Source organism: Zonotrichia albicollis, chromosome 11, assembly GCF_047830755.1.
Source record: "Zonotrichia albicollis isolate bZonAlb1 chromosome 11, bZonAlb1.hap1, whole genome shotgun sequence".
Classification (NCBI taxonomy): domain Eukaryota; kingdom Metazoa; phylum Chordata; class Aves; order Passeriformes; family Passerellidae; genus Zonotrichia; species Zonotrichia albicollis.
Window position 1 is genome coordinate 8,246,980 of NC_133829.1, and position 14,204 is coordinate 8,261,183.

At 46.4% G+C, this 14,204-nt stretch overlaps 1 protein-coding gene and 1 long non-coding RNA gene across 2 annotated transcripts in view; one reads left to right on the plus strand and one right to left on the minus strand.

Annotated features, from left to right (window-relative positions):
* Window positions 1-4,961: 4,961 nt before the first annotated feature.
* Window positions 4,962-13,717, minus strand: CTXND1 (cortexin domain containing 1). Its single transcript, XM_074549251.1, has 2 exons — window positions 13,576-13,717; window positions 4,962-8,581 (listed from the first exon to the last, which is right to left on the minus strand). Exon 2 carries the CDS (start codon window positions 8,525-8,527, stop codon window positions 8,348-8,350), a length of 180 nt encoding a protein of 59 aa, XP_074405352.1. The 5' UTR covers window positions 8,528-8,581; window positions 13,576-13,717; the 3' UTR covers window positions 4,962-8,347.
* A 32-nt stretch (window positions 13,718-13,749) lies between these two features.
* The window catches only part of LOC141730568 (uncharacterized), a 49,498-nt gene continuing 49,043 nt past the window's right edge, over window positions 13,750-14,204 (plus strand). The window contains exon 1 of the long non-coding RNA XR_012582130.1: window positions 13,750-13,921. This is a non-coding gene — a long non-coding RNA (uncharacterized LOC141730568). The remainder of the gene's footprint in view (window positions 13,922-14,204) is intronic.

Here is a 14,204-nt window from a genome sequence, read left to right on the forward strand (position 1 = left end):
GGCTCTTCCTGAACTTTGAGCAAGGTAAAGGTGAGTCCTGCACACACCCAATGAATTCCTCTTCCCAAGAGCCTACTGGATGCTGCAATTCCTGCCAGCCAGTGGGAATTGGGGTTGTTACCTTCTGCTCAGGCAGGTCAGTGGTGCTGAGCCCCCAGACCCAGCCAGGATGGAGGCACCCAGCCACAGATCCTTCCAAGCTGGCTCATGCCCAGCCCTGAGGGAGGAGGCGGCTTTGTGGCCCCTCTGTGCATCCATGGGCCAAGAACCACGCTGGGGATGGGTGGGTGGAGAGAAGGGCCCCTGTGGCCCCAAGGTGACTGAGCTGAGCTCCTCTAACCTGGGGACACCTGGAGAAGCACCAGATTCCCAGAAGTTGGGTAATTTCTGGAAAGGACCTCGGGCACAGCAGGATTCAGAGGTGAGCTGGACAAAGTCCAAAATCCCAGGACAGAGCTCAGAGTCATCTGCTGCCTGCTGCATGGATGGGGGCCAAAATGCCAGGGGATGACAGAAAAGGAGAAAAAATCTTCTGTGTGCCCAAGACCACTTTCTACCCATCCCCAGAAGAAGGCAGTGGGCTCTGTGACAGTGTTCACAGGGGACTGAGGATGAGGGAAGAGACGAGGATCTGACTCCATGTTTCAGAAGGTTTGATTTGTTATCTTATGACATATATTATATTAAAACTATACTAAAAGAATAGAAGAAAGGATTTCATCAGAAGGCTGGCTAAGAATAGAATAGGAAAGAATGATAACAAAGGTTATGGCTTGGACTCTCTGTCCAAGCCAGCTGATTGTAATTGGCCATTAATTAGAAACAACCAACATGGGTTAATCAAAGATCTACCTGTTGCATTCCACAGCAGCAGATAACCATTGCTTACATTTTGTTCCTGAGGCCTCTCAGTTTCTCAGGAGGAAAAATCCTAAGGAAAGGATTTTCCATAAAAGATGTCTGTGACAGGGCTCTTTTTGGGTGGGCACTGTGGAGAAGGGAGGTCCATGGCCAGTGCAGTGAGCCTGGAGCCACAGCACTGCTGGTTCCCATCCCTGCCAGGGTGCCCTGGGTGAGGAACAGTGAAGGGCACACTGTGCTGCAATCTGCTTTGGCCTGGAGCCAGCAGCACCCACTGCCTGGGGGAAAGCAGCCTCTGACCCAAATTTTGGGACACACACAGGTGATGTGGGCACCTCCTGCTTGCTCCAATCCCCTGAGGCAGCTGGGGTCAGTTTTCACCCTGGTCATTAAAAATGGAGGTCATGGAGCTTTCCTCTTGCTTTGGGGGAAGTTGAGCACTGGTGAAAGGATCAGGAATGAGAAAGTATTTCAGCCTAACAGGCTGACTGCTTGGAAAAAGTTTATTTTTGAAGTGCCAGTTTCACTTGGGTTGGTTGCCTCTACAAAGAGCTTCCCATGCACTTCTGGAAGATTCTGTTTCAGTTAGGGTTGAGCCTGGCTGTCTCTGCTTCTAGAGATAACTAATTTTCATCTGATTTAGATGTACTTTTCTTAGTTTGCTTATAATCTGGCTTCAAACATAAGTGGAAAAAACCCACAAACAGACTCAGAGCTCCTTTTTCACTGCCTTGTCACAGCACCAGGTTTGTGGGTTTCTAACCTGTGTGTGGAGCAAGAAAATCCTTCTTGGATCTTCAGAAGCCTGGAGGAAAAAAACAAAACCTTTCTGCTGTGTCGGCCACCTGAGAGGCCTCATTCAGGGTCACCCAAGCTTGTGTGGGGAGACAGAGACTCGCTGATGACCAGAGGAAATGGAAATGTGAGTCTAAATGGAAAGCACAGCTCCTGAGCTAGCCTGGAGCATCCTTCTCCTGCCTGGTGTATCCCACTCAGCAGTTCAGAGGAGCAATCCATGCTGGTGCCAGAGATCCAGGGGTGAGTAGTGCTGGGCTGGTGGATGGATGGGAGCTCTTGGAGGGGCACAGGAGCTGCTTCTGGGCTGTGCTGATTTATCACAGGGTGGGCACAGAGGCAATAAATCATGCTGCCTGAGACTATTCCACCTGCTTTTGTTATTTTGCTGGTAGCAAAACTAAAGGCAGCCACTGTTTAGTACTTGGAGATGCATTTTCTTACAGATCAAAGCGTCGTCTGGTTGGTGTGTAATGAAAAAGCTGGGTGTAATTTATAATAGTGCTGTTGGTATAATTGTCACAAAAAAAAAAAAAAGGTATGGAATAAACCCTTAAAATGTATTTCAGAATTTAAAGGAACCAATGATTTTTTGCTGTGAAATGCAGGCACGCTTCACCTGAAGTAGTTTTCTGCAGAGATTCTAATTAGAAATTGATGCGATATCTTGGGGGAAAAAAAATAGTTTTGATGTAAGCCTTTGGGTCAGCAATATTCATAATTCTTCCATTACCCAGGCAGCGATAACTCAAAGTAAAACACTCTCTCAGTAGCTGTTCAGGGTCAAGGTGGTGACTTTGTGAAGAGGGACAGGGCTGGTGGGTGATGCTCACACAGCTTTTGGTGTAAAGCACTGAGGCAGGAGAACATTGCTCAGGTTTGATTGCTGCTTCTGCTCAGAATGCCCACACAGCTGCTGCTTAGTGAGAAAGAAGGAGATCATTTCTGGGATTTTAAAATTGATTGAAGGCTTTGGAAGTACGTGAGGGACATGCTGAGGTGCTGGCACCACGCTGCTCCATACAAATCTGCTGTGAGCTGTTCCTCCTTCTCATCTTCCCTTATCCCCAAGAACTTCTTCACCTCAACTCTTTCTGTGTTGCACAAGTGCTTGGTTTTCCATGGAGTTTTAACCATAGAACTGTGCTTTCTGGTTTTTGCCTGTGCTTTCTGGTTTTACAATACTCTTTGCTCCATAAGCAGCTGAGGCAGGGCTGGTGTTGCAGGCATCTTTTATGGAAAATCCTTTCCTTAGGATTTTTTCCTCCTGAGAAGCTGAGAGACCTCAAGAACAAAATGTAAACATTGATTATCTGCTGCTGTGGAATGCAACAGGTGCATCTGTGATTGGCCCCTGTTGGATGTTTGCAATTAATGGCCAATCACAGTGAGCTGGCTCAGACAGAGAGCTGAGCCACAAACCTTTGTTATCATTCTTTCCTGTTCTATTCTTAGCTAGCCTTCTGATTAAATCCTTTCTTCTATTCTTTTAGTATAGTTTTAATGTAATATATATCATAAAATAATAAATCAAACCTTCTGAAACATGGAGTCAGATCCTCATCTCTTCCCTCATCCAAAAATCCCTGTGAACACCATCACAGGGCTGCTGTTAACACAGTTAGTGAATGTCCAAGGGAAATGCTGCAGGAGCAGAGGTCCCTGGTGGCAGCTGGGCATCCTTGGCTCAGCCTGGGGATCAGCACCTTGGTTTTGAACCCTGAGGGGCTGCCTGGGAGGGTTTCTGTCCCACTCCTCAGTGTGCAGGATCCAGGGATGCTCAGGGCTCTGCCCCTGCAGCATCTCCGGTGCCCTGCAGAGCACAGGGGGCCCTGGAGCTGTTGTGTCCTGGGATCCCATTTTGGGGGCTCTGGGATCTGCTGCAGGGCTGGAGTGTGCCCAGCTCTGCTGCCTGCTCACCCCTGCCAGGTCCTTCCTTTGATCTGCAGAGGCAAGGCAGCAGCTGCTGGAGAAATCCAATCAATCTTAAATATAAAATAAGTTTTGAAAAACTTCGCACTCCTTATGGCTTTGGCACACTTAATGCAATTTTAATACATTTTTGATTTCTGATTTCCCTGTGTGGGCTGCCTGGCTAGGTTCCAGTACGAAACATGCAGCTTTGTAACTAAGAATTCTCTAATTCAGTGTTTCTTAACACTGTTGTGAATTTAATTATATATGATGACCTGAGAACAAATGCAACCAGCATTTTCATAATTCTTTATTGCTTTAAAGATGTGAGTGTGAGCAGAGTTTTCCTCCGGGCTAGCAAGGTATTGACCATTTTTAATGAAAATAATATTTTAAAAATCTTAAAAATATTAAGGAGATGGCTGGAGTCTGAGCACAGCATTTCCCATCTGAGTCCTGTGCTGGCTTCTGAGCTGAAGCAGTCTGAAGCTGCCTGCTGAGACTGAAATGACCCAGAGCAGGCTGGGGACACCAGGCTGCAGCAGCATCATGTGCGTCTCTGTCTTGCCATCACTCCCTACTCCTTCCAGAAAAACATTTCCAGGGTGTCTGCTCAAATTCAGCTGCTGCTGGCCCCACTTCAGGTCTGCTCTTACCTTAGCCAGGGCAGCTGTACAGAAAACAGAGTAAAGGCTCCAGCCCCTGCTTCTGACCAGGGGAGAAGAAATGATTTATCAGTTCGTTTTAGTCTTTGTGGCAAACTGGGCTCCAGGCACAGAGATCCTGCTGCCAGAGGACTTGCTGCAGGGACAGGCAGATCTATAAAGCACTCAGCTTTCAGGCAACAGAGCTCTTTTTTGCAAGATGAAAGAATTAGAAATTCATCTCCTCATCTTTTTCAAGAGGAGGAGTTCCCTGGGTGATTTTTACCCTGCATATCCCATACTCTGGAGCTCCTTCAAAGAGACCCCCACAGATGCTCCATGCTCCTCATTTTCAGTTGCTGGCAGGAGGGATTCCAGTCTCAGTGGCCCTATTTCCTCTGGTATGCAATTTGTTACTGATAATGAATTGCTGAAATGCAGATGCTGCAGTCCCCCACTGAGCTGAAGTTCAGCTGAGTGCTCTTCCTGGCCAAGGGAGTAACCTGGAATAGCCCCTCTGGAAAGGCTGGAAAGGCTGAGCTTCTGCAGAGCCACAGGAGCACCTGGGGCTCCATCAGCTCTGCCCTCAGCTCCAAAAATCTGTAGTGGTGCAGGAGCTGATCTCTGCTCTCGCTCTCCAAGGAGGGCTGTCAGGAATGTGTGCCCTTCTTGTACGTCATGTTGTGTTGTGAGTATTTTTAAAGATGTCCTGGCAACAGTAAGAAAACCACAACAGAGACAGCAAGGAGGTTTTCCATGTTGAAGCTGTTTATTATGTTAGATAAATACACTTGCAACAAGTTTGACTTGCATCCTCTGAGTGCAGTTGCTGGTAGTATGGCACGATGATTAAAAAAGAACCAAAACTAGCAGAGGCACTTGTTGCATGCAGCTGGAATTCCTGCCAAACCCAGTGGTGCAGTTCCTGCTGGCAGAGCCCTTCCCTGGCTCCAGCCAGAGCTGCAGGGACTCACCTGGGCTGGGAGAGCCCTGGCCCCAGGGGAAGGAGCTGGAAATGTCTGGCTTAGGCATGATGTTCAGTATTGCTTTTGGTTAAAGAGGAGTGAGGCTGTGTGATTGTAACCAGTGGGGAAAGGCAGAAATTAGAATGAATCCTACAATGTGCTGAGTTGGGATCCATCAGGATCATGGAGTCCAACTCCTGGCCTGGCACAGGACATCCCAGGAATGTCACCATGTGCCTCAGAGGGTTGTCCAAAGGCTCCTTGAACTCAGGCTCAAGTCTTGTCACTGGTCACAAGAGTGAAGAGATCAATAGGTTTCCATTTTCTCTATAAAAACAATCTCGTTGACTTTTATGTAGTCATGTATGTGAATATCCAGATTTTTATAAGGACATTTTCTGTCAACAGAAGGATGGACTGGACAGGCTATGCCAGGAGGACAAGTACCTTTTTATTAGAAAACAAAGCTACCCAGAGGGGTCTTTTCATTAGGATTTTCAGGATAATCCATTAAATGGTTTGTTCAGCTGGACAAAGAGAGAAAAAAGTGGCAACCATCCCTGCAAAGCAAATTTGTCAATTTGCGTCCTCAGCATTTGTAACCCTCCATTCTCAGGCAGGCTTTGCTCCTCCAAGGGCTGTGTGCTCCTGTCCCTGGCCAGGAACATGCCACAGCACTGACCCTGGCTCTGTTGGTGGGCAGCCTGCTCAGAGGATTAAACTTGAGCACCTGAATAAGTCCTTAGCTGAACTGGGGCTTGTCAGTGACATGTGCCAGTGCCAGAGTCCTGCATGCAGATCAACCCCAAGGGGAGTATTGGCACGGAGAGGTGTGAGGACAAGCTCTGTCCTTGCTCTGCACCAGCTGTGAGCTCAGCCAGGTGACCTGCACACTGAAAGTGTCCCTAGCCTGGACGTAATTTTGTTATTTTGCTTATTTTGTAAATAGCCCCACTAGAGGGATACAAGGTTTAATGACAAAAACAGTTTCCAAATTTTAGCCCAGGGAACAGAAGTTGTTCTTTGAGCTGGGACATCCATTCCTATGGCACAGATAGACTTGCCCATAAGTAAGAGAGAGAACTGTGGGTTTGCTCCAAGTATGATGAACATTAAACTTTCAAGCCCGAAAAAGTGCTCAGTTACTGATGATTACCTGGCTAGCAGAAGCTGAGGCTAAATAGCATCCTGAGGAGCAATCTGCAGTGGGTGGTGGAAGCAGTGGAGGTCTCTTGTAGAGGACACCAGGAGGAAAGCTAATCTTTGCATTCCCTGCCTCAGGAAAGGGATCTCCTACAACGGAGATCAGCAGAAATTGTGTGGTTCAAAAGATCCATGCAGAGGTCTCCATATGCCTGATAGCCTGCTGTTTTGGGATCTCTGGATTTGCAGTGTTGAGCACCTTACATCCTCAGAAACCAGTGGGCTGTGTAAAAAAGCCAGGTGCCATTTGGCTTGGCCCAAAATTCTGTAATGAGAGAGTAAATGGGGGTCTGGACAAGTGCTCTGCCTGGGTAACAAGACCCAGACCTTCCCTGTTGGTTTTAGCAGGAGGAGCTGTGAGTAAGAACCTCATTTCTGTGTCTCTATCTAAGGCTCTCCAGGTGCTTTCTGGTATTGTTAGACAGACAAAATGAAGTGTGACAAGATGAAATTGTTACACCCATTTCACTGATGAGTAGACTGAGGCACATAAAAGTTGATTTGTGTGATTATCAAACAAATCTGTCAGAGCTAGAGCAGTGCCTTACAAAGTCTGTGTTCCCAATTTTCTTGCCACAGCCTTTGCTTCCACCTTTCCCACCCACTGTGAGGGGTCTCATGGCAAGAACCTGGGGTTCAGGTGGGATGGTGAGGAGGGGAAATGGAGAAATGCCTTTCTTGGAGTTTTGTGCTTTCAAGCCTTTTTTGCTCATGGTGCTTGTAGGACCTGCTCTGAATTGCTTCCTTTCAATCCCATAAGTTGAACACGTAGTAACAAAAGAAAAGGCAAGCATGATCAAACCTTAGAATTTGAGGAATTGAGAACTTTGGAATGCTGCAGTCCCACTCTTCAAAGGTAAAAAATAAATTTCCAGAGCTCCCATGTTTTACTTTCTTGCATAATGGCTGTCTTAATGAGTTGAGAGAAGGAAATGTACCTTACAAATTTGTGGCAAAAAAAAATCTTCCTTTGAAGAAGCTGAATTTCTCCGAGGTAGAATGCTTATTATTGTGTGTGCCTGTAAATGTTATGCTGAGGAGTCTGAATGACAAAGCTGGGAGAAAAGTCTCTCTGCTTATTGTCCTTGTCATTCTAGTCCTGTCTCATCCCACTGAAGTACGCCTGGAGCAAAAGAAGGGTGAAATTGCATGTGGAATCACTCTTTGAAAACCACAGCAGGTTTTACTTAGTTCACACCAGCAGTGTCCAGGCTCTGCTCCAGGGATTTTTGGTGCCTACCAAGCCCAAAATCAGTGGCCTGACTAATCCAAGGGCCCATGACAGAGGAAATGGCAGTTTTTGCATGACTAGGACAGAGCAAGGTGGTGCTGTGGGGTCTACAGCAGCCCAGGACCCCCAAATCTGAGTGCCTCAGTATCCTGGTCATTGGAATTATGGCTGCAGTGGGGTGGGGGGAGCAGGTGCAGGATCAGAGGCAAGAATAAACCTGCTTGTAAAATTCTACTTAGCCAGAGGTACTCCAGCACTTCTATTTAGTGTTGCTTTGGTGTATGAAACCTGGGCCTTTCCTAAAATGCACCCATGGTGACTGAGGAAGCAATCAATATTTGAAGCAATCAGTTTCCAGGAAAGACTGGAAGAAGAAGAATACTCTTGTTGCTTTTTCATGGCATTGATGGGTTCCTTTTTCATGGCATTACCCTGGGTTTGTGGGTGATATTGGGGTTGGGACAAACTGTGCTAGACCAAGAGTTACATCAGGAAAATCTGGAGAATCCTGTGCTACTTGAGTTAAAATGTAAAATAAGAGACAACTGTAAAATAAGAGTTGCTGCATAGTAGTAAACTCTGCTGCCAGAATGGCTTGCTGATACCTCGACCTGCTGAGCACAAATAACTTTACACGGTGTGCTCTTGGAGACATCGCCTTTGCCCTGCACATCTGGGGATGGCTGTGGGGGGCACAAGGAGCAGGGCACCCCTGGCTCTGCCTGGGAGCCCCGTCAGTCATCGAGGTGCTGCTCCTCCCACGTGGACGTGGGGATGGCGCTGTAGGGGTCCATGATGACTTTGGCACAGCGGATGATCATGACAATCAGGAAGAGGCAGAGGAACACGAAGCAGGCCAGCGTCAGCCCCTTGTCCACGTCGACGTACACGGGCTCTGGGGTGGGCACCTCCATGGCTGGGGCCGCTCCTCAGCCCAGCTGGAGTTTGCTCCTAACATCATCGAGCTCCTGCAATACAAACAGGGTGTCAGGCACGAGGGACTGCTGGGGAAAATCAGGGGTTGTGCCATGATGGGGTCTCTGGTGTCGAGGTGACGCCGAGGTGTTGAAAGTCTCTTTTTCCCAGCCCTGAGACTGAAGAAGAGGACAGAATTCCTTGGCTCTGGTTCTCAAGCTTGTTTATTACTTTTTATCTATAACATTCTTTCTCTGATCTGCTGAGGTCTGCCCGCCACATTGGTTCATGGCCTTGGGGTGGTGCTATCTTTTTATACTAAAATCTACATGTACTTTATTTACAATAATTTTCCAATACCTATCACCTATGTTAGACAGTCTGTCTCTACTCTAAACCAATCTAAAAGTGCCGCCATCACAGCAGAAGATGGAGGCTAAGAAGAAGAAAGAGAAGGACAGGACATGCCCAGATTCCTCCATCTTGCCTCTTGAACCCCCATTCTAAAAAACTCCAAAATTCTATTTTTCACCCTGTGATAAATTCACCATCATTCTATTCAAACTCTTGTGGCTTGTAACTCCTCACACAAAGCTGGTAATTGTTTCTATGGGTTAAAATTAAAGGCAAAGGTGTTTTTGACTCCCTGCCAAGGTCTCTGTGCCCCTGCCAGGGTCCCGAGTCCTCCAGGGCAGTCAGAGCAATGTCCTGGGTTCCAACAATACACAGGTACTTGTTACAGGTCTACTAAATTCTTGCAGGGAATTAAACCCAGTGGAAATGTTGTAGCTCAGCTGAATGAGAGCTGTGAGAAGAAGAAACCTCATCTCCACCTTAATTTAGCCCACAAATGCTTCTTGCTGAAATATTAGACACTAAAAAGAGATGTTAACAAAGAAAAGAGAGGCAATAGTGAATGAGCACTATTTGCTTGAAATATCATCTCCTAAAAGAGGCACAGACACTGTTCTTGTCTCAGCATTTCCTAATCATAAAAATATTTCCATTCCTCTGCTAGTGTGAAAGATCAGACAAATGGCAGAGCAGACTGTTTCTATTCCAATTTTCCTCTCTGTCCAAACATTTTCTGTCTCTCACTGGCACAAAGCAAAGTGAAAATTATGCATACTTATTTTCCATAATCTTTTAATCTCTGCTACTCAAGGTTCTCCAGGCAGTAGAAGATTTTTTTTAGGAGCAATATAATTTTTAAGTGGATGTTTTATCAACCAGAGAGGTACAGGTGATTATGTGATTAGAACAAGAATTATCTTATTCACTGCAGATGTCTGCATAGCTGAAGGTCTCTCTGGCCTCCTCACCTGAATCCAAAACCAAAATTACTTCAGCAGTGATGGAATCCCTCTGAAAGTTTGATTCTGGACAGCTCACCAGCTGATAACACAAACTGCTTTGCACAGTTGTGCTGAAGGAGAGGAGCTGACCTTACACAGAACTGAGTCACTGCCCAGGGATGGAGAAACTTCTCCTGACATCCATGTTTGGCCAAGGTGGGAGGGAGAAGTGCTGGGGATTACAGTGTAGAGGATCAGGAATGTGGAATGCCTCTTACAGCAAACAAAACAACAAAATCATTCACATCAAATGCAATCATCATTGACTGAGAGCAATCCTTGCTTTAACTGGAGAGGAGAGATGGGAACAAGAAGATATTGAGAGGATTTGGGGTATCAAACAGCCCAGCTGCTTTCTGTTACTCCATTACCACAGTGAGGAAATCCCAGCTTTATTCCACAGCCAGGTTTGCCTGGTTGAGTTTGCAGAGGGCTGCTGCTGCTGGCAGGGCTGCTGCAGTGGTGCCTCACATCTGGCTGCAGCTCTGCTCCTGCAGCATCGTGCTGTGCAGTGGTGCCTCACATCTGGCTGCAGCTCTGCTCCTGCAGCTGCCCTGGGTGTCCCAGGCACTCCTGATCTCCTGAGCCCTGCCAATCTTCCTCAGGGTCAACTGAAGACCTTTATTTTTCAAGCTCACAGTTTCTTCCATCTCATAATTAGCTCCTTTTCAGGTAAATTTCCAGCCTCACAACCTCCTAGATCCCACAAGGCAAATACAAATCAGCTGGGCTCTTGAGTCTATTTTTAAGCACAAGGATGTCAGGTTTTTTTTCATTTCCTGAAAGCACAGAAATTACTGTGACAGCCAGGGAAATGAAAGAAGCTGACGACACAAAGTGAATGAAACCAAGCAAACATCTCATGAGCTCATGTATTTACCAGTCACATCCTTAGGAGCTCATGAAGAAATCTCTGAGGACTGAGGTCAGGCTTGTAATGCTCACCTTGCTGGTCAGGGGTCTAATATTCCCCACAGACTCTGCTACCACTCTATTTCCCCAGCCAAGAGATCTTACATTGCAGTTTATAACTTCATTTGATGAGAAAAAGGTTTGTCAGCAAAGCTGAGTATTAAATATGAATACTTTATGAATACAAAAGAAAAAAAAATATTATCAAAACTGCAAATGTATCCCAGTCTTTTCCTGCAGTGCTCTTGTGAAATTCCAACAAGGATGGGTGTGGTTTTTAATTTTTTTCCCCCTTCTGACATTCTATTGTACCATGTGGGATTATTTCACCTTAATTTACCTCCTGCAGAATAGCAGAACTACCTGGTAATATCCATCAGTCCTGATCTTGGAGGGAAAACTGCATTTTCCCTTTGGAAAGATGAATAATTTAGTCAGAAAATGATCAGAGGTTTCAAGTAGAGATCTATTCCCTTGGAGATTTTTCTCTTCAAAATGGCATCACTCAATCTCATAGAAGTCTGGTTTAAGTGCTGCATCCCTCTGCTTCAGGACTGTGCCTGGAGGATGTTTCTCTTCTGCTGGAAGGGACAAGCACATTTGGGAAGGATAGCCAGGCTTTAGCAGGCTTTACCCAGAGAGCAGAGTGAAAGGCTGTGGCACCTGAGCTGTGGTTTGCACAGTAAATTACAGTGACAGCTTGAACCTAATGATTCCAGGTTTATATTGATCTGTTTTGACAAAAGTAGACATTTTCAGTGGGACTAGAAATATTTTTTTCCAAGAAAGCTGAATTCTGAGGTGTATAAATCATGTTTTTGGTCTCTCCTTTTGGTTCCCCCACAAACACAGTAATGTTTTGATGCTGAGCACTGTTCTGCATGCAGTTACTGCTGATGGGCAATGTGTTTCTTGGATCTGGCTTTGGCTGTCCTCACTCAGCCTGGCTGCTCACCTGCCTGTGTCAGAGAGGAGCCCCCTCTGCAGCTCTGGCCCATCAAAGGGTTCACGTGAGCCATGGGAGGTTGGTGCCAGCAGGCTTTGGGGCTGTTTGTGAGCCATGGGAGGTTGGTGCCAGCAGGCTTTGGGGCTGTTCCATGCTGCTCCTGCAGGCCTGGCAGGGCAAGAGCCCTTGGTGCTGAGCAGAGCTGGTGCTGGAATGGGGTTGTGCCTGGGAGATCAATTTATTGTGGCTGGAACTCACTGCTGTTCTACATCAGGCAAGAGACAGTCCACAAATGCAAGAAATGCCAAATAGTCCCCAAATTAAAAAAAAAAAAAAACAAACGTGTTCACCAGGACTGTTTCCTCTTGGGGAAGTCCAGCTCCCAAATATCCCATGGGCTTGCTGTGTCCTGCTGTCTGCCAGCTCCTTGTGCTCCTCCATCCCTGTAACAGCTGCACAACTGGTCCTGTTTAATTCCCATTTCCTTGGCCAGGGCCTGCATTGCCCTTCCTCCCTCCCCTGGTGCCCAGCAGCACATCCAGCTCTGGAGAGGCTGTGGAAGTGAATCCCAGGAGGAAACAAACTAATTCCATGCTGGATGCTCTGCCTGCATCCCCTGCCCTCCATCCCAGGCCTGGGATGCGCTGTGCAGGTGAGCTGAGGGGTTTTGCAGTTGGTTTTTCTCGGTCTGTGAAAATCCGTGTGAAATCCATCAGTGCTGTTGAAATTAGCTCTCTCTCCAGCTACAGACTGCTTGGCTGGATGTTTTGCTCTTGTTTGCTAGCAGGGTTGATGTTGACACATTGTGTGTTGGGAGAGGAAAAGTCAGCAGAAACAATTATAAAGTTTCACACTTGATTGATCAAATTTTCTCTGAATAGCTGAATTGTAGAAAATTACATTTTTTTCCCCAGCTTGACATCAATAAGCTGTAGAATTGTGGTTTTTTAATATTCTTCAGATTTGTTGAAAATGTGATTAGGTCTAAACAAAGAAACAATCCCTGGTTCCAATTTGGCAATTTAGCCATCCTGAATGTGTCTTCCTGCAAACCTCTGGGTGTTTCAGTGCAGTCTCTCCCCCTGTGACCTCTCTGGGAGCTGGTGTGTGCCCCAGGCAGGCTCAGCCAGGGATGGAGCTGTGCTGGGTGAGGAATTCAGCACCAAGAGTGGCTCTGTGCCCAGCAGCAGGCTGCAGCTGTGTCCCTTCAGAGGGGTTGGCATCCTCGAGGTTTGGTGCCCTGCTCCTTGGCTTATTTCTGTGTTTCTGTTGAGTCCCTGGAGCTGGGTCAGGGATCAGGAGCCCTTTACCTCACTGAGGACTCCATGCTGAGCATTTGGTCTTTGCTGGTTGTTTTGTTTCCCAGTGTCCTTTTCATGAGGGATTGCCACAGAAGAGAGATTATATTTAATTTTTATGACCTAATGCAGGGTGCTGGCACCCTCCTTAGTGTTCCAGCTCTGTTACAGGCTCTCTGTAACATTTGTGCTCATCAGTGTGCCTGAGTTTTGCAATCAGCCCCTACCTATGCAAGATACTTTAAAATACATGTTTTTGGTTTTTTTTTTTTCCTGAGCTGACATTCATGGCGCTGTCACTTTAAATATAAACTAATAATGAACCACATACATTGCAGAGAGCTGGTTAATGTTTCAACTCATCTCAACCCTTAGGATTTATTACAAAACCGTGTCTGGTTCTGGTTTGTTGTTTCTCTGGGGAGAGTTTGGTTTTTTTCTTTCTATACTCCTTTCCAAAAACAGCAGAGGCAAAGGGAGGGAAGAGAAATGATTTCATGTATGAAGCAAATTTCATGTATGAAGCAGATCCATACCTTCCAGACCCGGGCAGGAAGCCTGTCACATCCCAGCAGAGCAGCATTGTGCAGATGAAATCCTCCCTGCAGTCATATTTCAAAAGTTTCCTCGGTCGGTGGCGCTTGAGCGGTGTCCGGGCTCTGCTCGGCTTTGCCTCCAGCCAGACCTGGAAGCAGAAGCTGCTCTCACCGGGGTGCTCTGCAAAAAAAGAATAATTGACAATTGCTTCTCACGGGATGGGGCGGGACAGACTCGGTCAGAGCTTGGGAACAGCTCCAGAGCCACTCGTGCCCAGAGTGGATTCACTGTCACACATTCCCTGCAAGAACGTTTGTGAGAGGAAAAGCAAAGTGCAAGCCTGAGGTCATATCGATATTTCTCCTTAAACAAGCAGAAAATCTTATTTTTAAATCACAGTGAAAGATCAGCCAGGTTTGAATTGATCCTGCTCAGGAGTCTGCATATTTATTTAGGGCTTGGATGGCTTGTTTAAAGAAAACTGCTTGATTTATCTGAACTGATACAGGAAGACTTAAAAACTATTAATTACTTGCCTTTTTTTTTTTTTTTTTTTTTTTTTTTTTAGTCTGTCTGGTTTGGGATATTCTTCTTTTTTCTGGCACACAAAATAGCTTCAGGCAGCAAA

Excerpts from the sequence above, each read along its gene's own strand:
- CTXND1 (XM_074549251.1), bottom strand. The coding sequence starts at position 8,527 with ATGGAGGTGCCCACCCCAGAGCCCGTGTACGTCGACGTGGACAAGGGG.